The sequence below is a fragment of the Solanum lycopersicum genome, chromosome 1 (assembly GCF_036512215.1).
Source record: "Solanum lycopersicum chromosome 1, SLM_r2.1".
NCBI lineage: Eukaryota > Viridiplantae > Streptophyta > Magnoliopsida > Solanales > Solanaceae > Solanum > Solanum lycopersicum.
In genome coordinates this window covers 2,026,117-2,038,924 of record NC_090800.1, presented here as the reverse complement: position 1 = coordinate 2,038,924, position 12,808 = coordinate 2,026,117, and the positions used below count along the sequence as shown (strand labels likewise).

Below are 12,808 nucleotides of genomic sequence, written 5' to 3'. Positions count from 1 at the left end.
GGCGATACAGATTTTGATCAATCAGAAACTTTGTCTAAAAAGATATATTTTTTAAAAAAAAAAAGATATGCTAATAGATAGTCGTAATATAAGAAAAACATTTTACCAGAAATTGTAAGAAAATAAAAAAAGACTTATTAAAAAGTTTGACGAACAGAATTATGGCTCGATTTTTAACACATTTCAATCTAACTTTGGAATCTATCAATAATTGGTTTGTTTATTAATTTACATGTTCAATTTCAATTTAACGCACTTATTAACACTCGTATTCGTATACGACACGGTGAAGAAAAACAATTAGAAATTGAAGAGTTAAAAGTACTTTTAATAATAAGATTGTAAAGTATTCATTAAACCTATTTAGTTGTATTTAATTGATTTAAAGGTTAAAATTATACAACATAGTATAATTTAAGAATTTTAATTGTAAATTCATTATTATTTATAATTTATAAGAGTGGAATTTAAGTTTTTTTCGATCCGTTTATATTAATTAGTGGACTTCTGATGTAAGGGAATTAATTTTTGACGGCCAATTATTTTATAAATATGTTTATAAATACTTAAAATTTATATAAATTATATTAAATTATCATAATTACGTAAAAACTAATATAACAATTACCCCAAAAGCTAGCTCTATTAATTAACTATGATTATATGATAAATACGTCATGTATGTTATAAAAATTTAATTATGTTTTTATGTCTAAACACCATTTCAACTTCTAAATACATTTATTAAATTTAAATTATTAAATTTATAAATGCCAAAAATGGTTAAAAATTTTAAAGATTCTATATTTGCCAAAAAATAAATAAAACAGAACTTTTATGACAATAAAAATAACATTTACGTCTCAAATTTAAGTTAGTTGAAAATTTATAATAAATTATTATAAATTAACTAACTATTGCGCACTAAAATTAATTTACTCTCTTTTTTAATATTAATGTGTCCAATCTGTCCAGCAAAGGTTATTTTAGGTTGTTACGTATATTTTTATAATTAATCATGAATTTTCGGTCGAGCGTTAAAAATTAAATTGTCATTGATATAGTTCAAATTAAAAAATTTTGACATGAATTTAAATTAATAAAGCCTCAACACAAATATTGAGTATAATCTGAGTTTGAAAAAAAAAAGATTTTCCCGCCAGACTAGAACCTACTTAATATTTATAATTGTCAACCTTAGAAGTCGGAATTTATTCACTTGTTTTATATGCGAATTTATTCTAAAAATAGTGTGTAAATTGAAGTTTAGGTCTAAATTTAGTCAATATCATACAAAAATTATATCGCAAACAACTAGTAGAGTCGTCATCAGATAAATAAAATTTCTTCACATTTTTAATCAGAATTCTCAAACTGGGATATGAGATTAGAAAAACTTCGTTTGGAAACGCTTCCTCCTCTAATGAATCTTACACAAAGGTATTCTCCAGATAATATTCGTAATTGAAGTTTAGGTCCTACATCGTGTAAAATTACATCAAAAGCAACTAGTAGAGTCGTCGTCAAGAATTATGAATGGATAGATACATAAATTTCTTCATATTTTAAATCAAAAGTCTCAAACTGAGATATGAGATCGGAGAAATTTCATTTGAAAATGTTTTATCTTTTGATGAATCTTACGTAATACGAGTTTAAATCGATCAGATAAATACCGACCATCAAATTTTATTTTATTTTTAATTAAAAAAAAGGTTAGGAGAGTCACAAATTTGTGTTTTTTTTTTTGTTGATATTTTGGTTAGGGAACATATGAAAAGTGACAAGGACTAGCACCAAATATAAAGTGTTTCATGCATGAATAATAGTAATAAAATATACATCCCCTTAAATTATGCTAATTATATTAATTAGTGTACAAATTATAGTCTTAATTCCATGTCAATCAAGTAATCTAATTTGTTGGTTAGTTTAAAAACCATTTTTTGATGGCTTGAAAATGACAATCTTGAAGTTCAGCTAGATTTTGACAATATTATTATTGTTTTCTTATGTCACAGTTCGAACTCGTAGTCTCGATAACTGTATTGTGACAATTGTATTGTCGCTCCAACGAAATTGTACCGTGACATGTAGGTCACACGAAGACAACTATATTGTGATATACAGGTCACACGGAAATAATAGTATCATCATCTCAAAGCTCCCATTCAAGAAAACTTAAAATCTTTTATTATTGGCGTTTTCAGGACTCAACGAGGGACTATGCTGCTTGGATTCTTCAAAAATGTTGATGGTTCTTGCAACAATATTTTTAGAGAGTCCGAACTACATAGTTGACGATAACTAAAAGACATGCCCTTTTAAGGGTCAAAAGATCAAAGGTAAAGAACATATCAACTTTAGATTAAAATGTTATCAACAAAATAAGATAATCTAATACTATGCTCGAACCCTCCAAAAATGATGTTGTTTGCACTCGTGTCGGATACTCCAAAAACCATAGCTTTCGGAGAATCTAACACACACGTGACAATACTTTTTTGAAAAGTCTAAGCAACATATATCATACTTTTTCTCAATGTGATCAACAAAATGAGATAATCTAATACTATGCTCGAACCCTCCAAAAATGACGTTGCCTGCACTCGTATCGGATACTCCAAAAATCATAGCTTTCGGAGAATCTAACACACACATGACAATACTTTTCGAAGAGTCTAAGCAACATATATCATACTTTTTTCTCAAAACAACAATGATGAGGGAAACATAAGGGTTATCTTCTCCAAGTATTGCCCTATTTGAGCAGAAGGAAGAAGCTATATGGTTAGATTCTTCGAATCAAACGACATATTCTATTACCGGGCTACTTCAACGTCAGTATGTATTCAGCACAGAGCTTCAGAAGCAGCAAACTAAACGACGAAAATAGGCAAAGGTGAAAAAAATGCTCTTAAATCTCACCATTGTAGAAGATGAAAATAGTGACTGAGCGAGGAGTTCAACTGATCGATGTATAGTTCTCCTTCACCGCTATTTTATATCTACAGAAGGAACTGAGGCTACACATAGTTTAAATTTCTAATACATTCACATTGAAGGGGGAGAAATGAACGAAGGCACGTGGAAAATACGATCAAAATCTCAATACAATACAAAGAAAATTGATATCTACATCTACTACATAGAAGTACCTCCATTATCTACCATCAGCTGATGTAAATGAATCTGCAAATCCAGTTGGTCTTGCTGGGATACTGCCCTTACTGTCCTCGAGATCCACGTAACTTAAGTCTTTTCCTTCCGATTCTTGCCAACCCTTGACCATTTGATTGAGGGGAAGACTGTAGTCGATACCACAATAGTCCTCTGGATCATCCTCAAGAGGCTTCCATTTCTCAACAAGTGGGGACAGCACGTTTACAGCGTGGCCCATATCTGGCCGTTGACCAGGTTCTCTTGCAGTGCAATGACCAGCAAGTTCAGCTAAGGTGGAAATGCTCTCGGTTATCTCATCTTTCACGTCTAGAGTTGGATCAATGACTGTCATAAGCTTCTCTTTAGAGGATTTGGCGTTCCAGAACCACGAAACCAAGTACTGGCTTTCCTCAGGTCTATCCTCATCAAGTGCCATCATCCCAGTTAACAACTCCATTAGCACAACACCAAAGCTAAATACATCAGCTTTCGTGGTGATTTTACCCGTAACTGGACCAGATAAACATCTCATGTTAGTTCAGAAAACAGCACATTGGGTATGCAAAATAATAAAATGCTATTCACATTAACATGCATTTTTTAAAAACTATCTTTTCTCTTTGACAAAGTAAGCAAAAAATTGCTTACCAGCATATTCAGGTGCCAGATATCCAAAAGTTCCAGCCAGCCTGGTGACAACAGATTTCTCTTTATCAGGAGCGAGTTTCACAAGTCCAAAGTCGGATACTTTTGCTCGGAAATCATCACCCAACAAGATATTTGAGGATTTGAGATCTCTATGAATGAAGCTCTGATGTGCTAGTGTGTGTAGATACTCCACACCTCTAGCAACATCTAAGGCAATATTAAGCCTTTTCTTCCAAGAGAGAGGCTCTAACTTGAAGTTTTTCCAGCGGAAAAGATGTCTACTAAGTGCACCTTGTGGCATGTACTCATAAACCAGAATTCTTTCACTACCTTCAACAGAGTATCCCAGTAGAGACACTAAATGTCGATGCCGGACTTTTGAGAGGACATCAATTTCAGATCGAAATTCATCCAAAGCTTTGTTGCTAACAATACCAGCCTCCATTCTTTTGACAGCTATTTGTGTCCCATCATCTAATTCTCCCTTATAAACCACACCAAAACCACCACGTCCAAGTTCATTTTCCGGAGAAAAATTCTTAGTCACATTCCGAAGTACTTGAACCGATATGAGCAAATTCCCAGCTTCGATCATATGGGATTCACCACTGTGTATGCTAGCAGAACCACTTGCATTTACTGTGGAAAGACTTCCATTAGTCTGATTGGCAATCGCAATCTTGACTACATTATCCGAATCAGACGGATCTCTAGGATGAACCACAAGAGCAGTTGGAGCTTGATGCTTATCTTTACTCTTCTTACAGACATAAATGTACAGTGGAATAGCAAGACAAACCAAAAGTAGAAAACCAGCAATAGGAACCACAACTATAGCTATCTTTGACTTTGAGTCCTTTTTCTCGGGTGACTGTTCACTGGGTTTAAAGATCACAGAGCTTGAACTGTTGGGTCGTGAAGATGGTACAGACGACGTGGGTGAATCTGCAGGAGTTGTGCTGTTGTTTGGTGAAGGATTTGCTCCAGGAGGATTAGAAGTCAGCTTTGGATTTCCATTTAGAACAAGTTTCAAAGGGGTGGTAAATTTAGGCAAAGGTGGGGAAATATTGTTATTACTCAAATCAAGAATAGACAGAGATTTCAAACTAGTCCAACTAGATGGAACAAAACCAGAAAGATTATTTGATTCAAGATAAATGCGAGTAACGGTTTCAAGGTTCGCGATTGAAGGACTCAAGGTCCCGGAAAGATTAGACTTGGGCAAGTTTATAACACTAACTTTTTGGTTATCGTCACAGCTTATTCCCCACCAACGTCCGTCACAAGGGTTGTTTCCAGACCATGATTCAACAAGCCTAGAAGGATAATTCACCCCATCAAGAAACTCTAAAAGTGCCATAACCTCAGGGGCACATACTGCTCCTTGTTTGGTTTGACAAAAAGAGTTGGACATAAAACTAACATTAGTAGCCTTGAACTTAGGAACTGGTCCCATAAAATGATTATTATTCAAATCAAGATTGTCTAATGGCATATTAGCTAAACTTTCAGGGATTAATCCAACAAGGTTATTTGTATTCACACTGAGATCCTTCAGATTTGTTAGATTACCAATCTCTACTGGGATTTTACCTGAAAATTGATTCCCATGAAGCCAAAGATGTGTAAGTGATACCATAGTTGCAACAACATCTATTGAACCACTCATACCATCACCCGACTGATCGTTCAACCAAAGCATCTTCAGCACTGCATCCTTGAAAGTACCTGGAATAGGCCCTGAAAGCCTATTTGAAGACAACAACAAAACCTCTAAAGAAGACATAGTTCCAAGAAATTCAGGCAAAGGACCAGCTAAATTGCAGTTTATCATTGTTAAATTGATCAACTGAGCTGAATCTTGAAGCCCATTTGGCAATGACCAACCACTAGTAGCATTTAGAGGATTTTCATCTAAAGCCAAAACTTGTAGATTCACAAGTCCATCAAAAAAATCTAATGGGATTGTGTCAAACTGATTGAAATCCAAGTAAGCAAAGCTCAATTCAGATAAACCACTAAAAGATGGCAACTTTCCACTAAATTGATTCTTTTGCAACCCCAAATGTGTCAACCTAGACAACTTATTCAAGTTTTGAGGTAAAGGCCCTTTTAACCCTAACCCCATAACTTGAATCTGCTGAATTCTACTACCACTACACACAATATGTGGCCAAACTGGAGAACCACAAGGGTCTCCACCATTTTCAGGCCATTTCAAGACCTCAGGATTTTCCAACCCTTTTCTAAACTCATTAATAATTGACAAGTCATTAGGGTCAGTGACAGTGAAAACAAGTGAAGCAAAAGCAAGAAACAAAGCTACAACAAACCATATGTGGTGAAAATATAACTCCATAGATGATCCACAAAGCAACAACATTTGAGCATTTGCATTAACATTCAACAACAAAAAAGAAAACACCCCACTACAACAAAAATCAAGAAAGCTTCAATCTTTGCCACCTAATGAGGTTGATTCTTGAAGACCCCCATGTCAAATCTTGAGACAATAAGATGTGGAAAACATGGGGTTCAGATCACTAAACCCCAAAACATAAAAAAGGAGAAAGAGAGTGATAATTGGAGTGAGAAAAAGCACAATGCTTGGTAGTTGCTACTTGCTACTACTATGGTGTTGTTCTTGCTGACAACACAGTAGTTTTTACAGAGTAATCCAAAAAATTTGATCTTTTTTATGATAAATGAAGATTTAGTAGCAAGAAATGACCATATAAAAGTGGATTTTTCATCTAAAGAATGCTAAATCAAGAAAGTGACAAACTTACACCATATAATAATGGTATGTTTAGAGGGAAAATTTGTCTTGAAGACAAGAACTTCTAGGGGTATTATGGTCATTTTCTTACATATATGTGTATGTATTTAATTGGAGTAATTTTTTTTATTTATTTTTTTTGATTTCATGTTTTTCATCAAGTCATATTCAAGATGGACTTGGTAGGGTTGGTTGGGAAAGTAATACAAAGTGATCGAACGGTGGATTGGTAAGTGTTCATTCATTTTTAATAAGAGGTTTCGGATTTAAGTCCTTAAGATACAGAGTCGATTTTGTTAGAGAGCGTTTACACCATTGTGAGACTTTTCAAACGCGACTATAAATTTAGTCGAACTTCAATGCAGATACTAAACAGTGGATGAGACCCCTCTAAAATAAGAATTTAAAGTGATGAATATAACATTTGGCGAACAAATGATACTTTTGAACTCTTTATAAAGTTCGGACAATTTTCTTTATTTTGAACTAATATTTAGATTTTCATTCACATCTTTGATCTAATTTGACAAAATGTCAAAGTCAGGTTCAATACGAGGCCCTAAGAAACTGGAAATTGTGGGACGTGAAAATACATGTTCCTAAATGTGTATGCACTGGACAATAGAACTTTGAATAAAGAATATACAGATTCATATACGAAAAGGTGATGAATGAAATATCTCACATCGTGAATAAAATTTTGAGCTTTTATAAGACTTCGAGCAAATCCTTGTTCTCTTTGCTAGCTTTTGAAATAAATGATAATATCCAAGATTTAATTTAAAAACTCTTTTTTTTCAGACAAAAAATCGATTACTTCAATTTTATTAAAAAAGACAAATCGCATTAAAAATCTCATATTTAAGCATAAAAAATATATCATAAATTAAAATTAATCAAAAATTTAAAACAAATATTGAATATCGAAACGAAATAAATTTAAATAAAATATATTTCTCCAAAGAAAATATTGAATTTTAGTTTTTATTACTCTATACTATCAAAATTCAAAAGTACTACCACTCCTCCCATCCCAAAATGTGTGGTTTACTTTATTGCAGGTTCAATATTAATTTTATTATACTTTAGACTAACTTTTTTTTTTTTATATATTAGAAATATTTTACAAAAGTATTTTGTTAACTACTTTATAACAGGTTCAATATTAATTATTTATTGCATGCCTAACAAGAAAACATGATTATTAATGCACATGAATATTAATTGTACCAATGAAGTTTAAGTAGTTGTATATTTGTTAAAGTTAAAATTTTTTATATTCCTACAATAATATTAGTAGGTAGAGTTTTTAATGAGTAAAATTATATATAATTTTTGAATATTTAATTTTTCATATTTTGTAAGCTAATCTTTTACCTATCAAATTTATGATGTTATAGTGAGATATTTTTATATAAGATACTATATTGATATTTGATAATTAAATATCTTAATTTTTATAATGCAACAAATAATTTAACTATATTTGGTAATTTAGAAAATAGAAAATATAAATTAAAAAAAAAAGATAATAATAATCATGTTTTGGGCATAATTTTGGTAAATTATAATTTCTACTTGTGAGTGAACAATCATTAAGAGCCCACTTCCAACCATGTGGAGTTTGTTTAAATTTATTAGTATATAGTATTATTTTTAGGAAATACGATTTAGATCTTGTAATTTTTCATTCTTCATTCGAAATTCGAAATTAAGAAGTGTTATATCGGGAATTTTCCAACATGTTATCAGAAAGAAAGTTGAAAAAATACGAACTCTTTCTTTAAAGAGAGTCGAACGAAGAGGCGATATTTGTTATTAGGTCAGAGAGAAATCTGTAACTCGTAAGTTTGTCTCTCTTAAAAATTTACTACGTGATATGAACAGACTTCTTATATTTTGATCTATTTTACATATATTACTAATAAACTATTTCTTTTGTTTCAATTAATGTGACATTTTTTTTATTAGTTCATTCGAAAAAATAAAGATATAATTCTATAGTTAAAATAATATAACTCTGACCATTTTATTTTACACATTTTACTCTGATAGGAATCCTTCATCAAAACGTGAATGTTATGAATATTTAAAATCACAAGTTTCAAAATGTCTATAAAATTATAACTATATGTATATACATTATAAAATATTTTAAGATCTCATATATGTATATGTATCGTTTAAATCATAAATTTTAAAAGTTATTTTTTTTTATAAATACCATCACATAAATTAATTTCTATTAGTGTCCTTTTATCCTACTAACTTCCAAGTAGCTTATGTTTTTCCCTTCATGGTAAAGTGGATTATTAATTTCTACATTTAATTTGCTCTATTTTGCCATTTTAAGGTTCATGGAATTTGCCCCAAATGATAAGAAACTAGGTTTCAATAAGTGTATAAGTCCTTTAATATATATATATATATATATATATATATATATATATATGGAAAATCAAATCTTCATCATTAACATATAATAATTCAGATAGTCAACCAACTAAGCAGAAATATATTTAACTTTTAATTAGTAATTTTGATAAATTTGAAGTATTAATATTAAATATTTTTCTTACTTACGTCCCACGGAGTATGTTAAATATATATTGTTATTTTGTATTCAGAATAACATAATTCTACGTATAATTTAAATATAACATATTTCTTTATGTAAAAAGACAAGAAAAAAACATTTTAATTAATTTAAAGTAATATTTAGGTAATGACATATATGTATGTTGTTATTATATGATTTAAATATAACATATTTCTTACGTAAAAAGACAAGAAAAATACATTTTAATTAATTTAAAGCAATGTTTACATAATGACATATATATATATATATATATATGTTGTTATTTCTTATGTTTGAAGTCTTTGATTCCCAGCCAACAAGCCAAGAAACAAAAATAATAAATAAAATATAATTTTAAATCACAGTTTCATCCATTAAATACTAAGGTTAATTAATTATATTAAAAGATAAAATCAATAAATGACTAGTACATATATTGGATCAATTATTCTACTTATAGAATAATACAAATATAATGGCACATTTTTTAATTTATTTGGTGGGATAATTGTAGAATTTTTCTATCGTTAACTCTAAATTAAAGATATTAAATTTAAATTTTAATGAGGAATATTTTCCTTTTGAATGGATTTTATATAGCATAAATTTAAATTAGTCGAATTTTTAATATATATTTTTGTTTAAATGTTGAATCTTTTTCTTTATTATAAGAAGTAGTAAATTAATTGATCATGTCGTATGGTCTAATAATCAATAAAGTTGAAATAATTATGTGATTTCAAATTTAAATTCAACGAAGACAGAAATGTTTCGTGATTTTTTTCCTCATGTCTTAACCTTAGTAGCAGAAATATCTGATATTGAGCTAGTGGAAATAGTATATACTCGGAAAAAAATATAGTTATGATGCATATAAATTGACTCAAACACCGCAATCATAAGGAACAACAATAACTACCATATCTTACTCCCCAAAAAAAGTTAAGATCGACAATGTCAATCATCAAAATTTAATTAAAACTTAATGCATATAAAATAAAACAAAACAAAACAAATATCGTGTTTAATAATTTATCATGAACTGACATATTTTATGTTAACTGACAATCTACCGCAAACCTCTTCGTTTTTCCTATACCAAAACCTGAAATCAGTAGTGGCGAGTAAATTTTGCACAAACAGACTCGAACACCACCGTTATTAAAAAATTTATAGTTATTTTTAAGTGTGACATTATTTTGGTAGGGCATGCTTTGCAAAGCAAGCCTAACCACAAAGGTTAAGACAAAATGAGGTCCCATTTGTGGGGACTTAAGTCCAAATAAGTCAAAAAGTTGGGGCCATAATAAAAATTTTATAATTAACTTTTTGTTTTGCCTTTAATTTTTTTTAAAAAAAATTTGCTAATTAATATTTAATTAAAAGGAAATATTTTTGTCTTTGAATTGACAAAAATCTTATGTTATGTCTAAAGTTTATTTAGGGACTATTAAGTCGGTGTTGGAATTACCCTTCTAAGTGCTACAAATTTCATAAATGCCATTTAAAGATTAGTATTATTAATCACATTTAAACCCTAATTATTGAAGAAATCACAAGTAGTAATAAATAAAAAAATTTAAAGTGAGTGGTAATTCAATATCACAACCATATTAAGTTGCATTTTAGAGGTGTAAAGTTTTAAAAAAATGTGATTTTTATTGAACATTTTTGTCATAATATCATTGAAAAAAAGTGAGATTTTAAATTCATCGAAAATATATTTAATGTTAATTTTTGACAATTTTTAATCAGAATTTTCCCATTGAAAATTCGTGTGTTATAAGCATTTTTCCCGCTCAACATCAATCTTGCATTTTAAGGATGTATAGAGTTCGATTGTCAAATTATTCATGTCTTTTTTGTTAATTGCTCAATCTAGATTTTTTATTTTTAAACGTAATGAGACGATTTTCTTCGACGATAATAAGATAGATTAGAAATTTGTTAAGGAAAATTTAATTCTAGTTTTGACACTAAGCAAATATGTGTTAGTCCATTAATTGGCACCTATCAATTAATAACATATACATAAAAGAAAAAAAATCTAAAGTCAATCCTTTTGAAATTTGAGCAATATGATTCAACTAATTATAACAAAAAATTCTAATAACTTCTTCTTTTTCTTTTTGGAATATTGAAAATGCAATAACTTATTAGACTTGCTTTAAAACTAAAATGAAAATATCTAAAATAATTATAATTATAACGCCTCAATCCCAAACAATTTAAGTTGGTTATATGGATCCTTACGTTTAGTGATGGGGTTACATACAGTTGAAGAGTGTCAATCGATATTCCTTCATCGAAAAATTATCTGTAGCTAGAATATATATATATATTGACACTCTTTGACTTTTACGCGATTTTACTTATTTATATTTTGAGACACCTTAGTCGAAATTCTGATTTCATCACTTTTCACTTCTTCTCGTGATATGGAGGGTAGGAGGAAGATGAGGATTGCAAAAAGGTCGACGACCAACGTAAAACGTCGACCTATATCTTCAACTTAGTTGGAAAACCCTTCTATCGCTAAAAAGCAAGGTTTTTTAATCAGTATTTTAGCTAGTAGTCACTTTCTTAGATATGACTTTCGGCAAATTTGCGTAAGTGTCTTTGTAAGCAATACTCCTAAAACTCCAACAGAAAGAAGCCGAAAAACTTTGACATAATAGGAACGCCTCTTATAAGGGCTCGATCCTTGTGAATCTTAAAAAAATAAAAATATAATTGAATAAAATAAAAATAAATATATTTTTAATTAATTATTATCTTGCTTTATAAGATGATAGCCTACAGACAAAGTGGGTCTGGTCAATATTTGGAGTAGAATTTGTGGGAATATTTATAACATAAAAAGGCAAAAGCAATTGTTTGCTAAATCTAAATAAATGCCTTTTTGTCTTTGAAATATATTCCTTGTAACAAGTACCAAGTTTTAGAGTTGATATTAATATTAACATAAAAGTTAAAATTTACAAATAATTATTTTTCATCTCTCCTAATTGGAAAAAATAGATTTTATCATGAAATTTCAAATTCTTGATTTTTGTAACTGAAAAATTGATATCATCATGAAATTCTAATTTTTACTGGACAAAATTCGATAATAACAACTATCTTTTAACTAGTGTAATGTGAGCTTGACTCCTTCTATCTTTAGTATATTTTTTTTTGAAGTGCATATGATTTTTATAAAGCTTCATAATTAAGTCTAGCTAATTATAAGTAAAAATTATAATTTAATTAACTTTAATGTATGTGTGAGCCCACATAAAAGTAGAAAAAAATATTTAGAATATTATAACATGGTGCATTATGTGCAACTTTGAAGTGATTTGGATTAATGATAGTGACCAAAAGGTGAAAATAATGCAAAAAGAAATGAGGAAAGGAGATTCGATATCTATTAAATAAATTGTGTCGATAGTGATAATTTATTTGGTTAATTTGCTTTTATCGTGCGAAGAGAGTTTAAAAATAAGGTCTCGTAACGTATAAACGATATATAAAAAGGAAAATTTAGTGAAACACACATAACACATGATATATCAAATCTCGAAAGAGATAAATATTAATGAAACATAACCACTTTCTTTGTTTGGAGATTTTTCTACCTTATTATTTTCTTCCTT

The 12,808-nt window shown here is 29.5% G+C and overlaps 1 protein-coding gene across 1 annotated transcript; it reads right to left on the bottom strand.

Annotated features, from left to right (window-relative positions):
• Positions 1-2,903: 2,903 nt before the first annotated feature.
• CF-10 (STKc_IRAK domain-containing leucine-rich repeat receptor-like protein kinase) lies at positions 2,904-6,759 on the bottom strand. The gene is made up of 2 exons (XM_004228558.5): positions 3,811-6,759; positions 2,904-3,672 (listed from the first exon to the last, which is right to left on the bottom strand). Exons 1-2 carry the CDS (start codon positions 6,191-6,193, stop codon positions 3,164-3,166), a joined length of 2,892 nt encoding a protein of 963 aa, XP_004228606.2. The 5' UTR covers positions 6,194-6,759; the 3' UTR covers positions 2,904-3,163.
• Between the last annotated feature and the right edge of the window lie 6,049 nt (positions 6,760-12,808).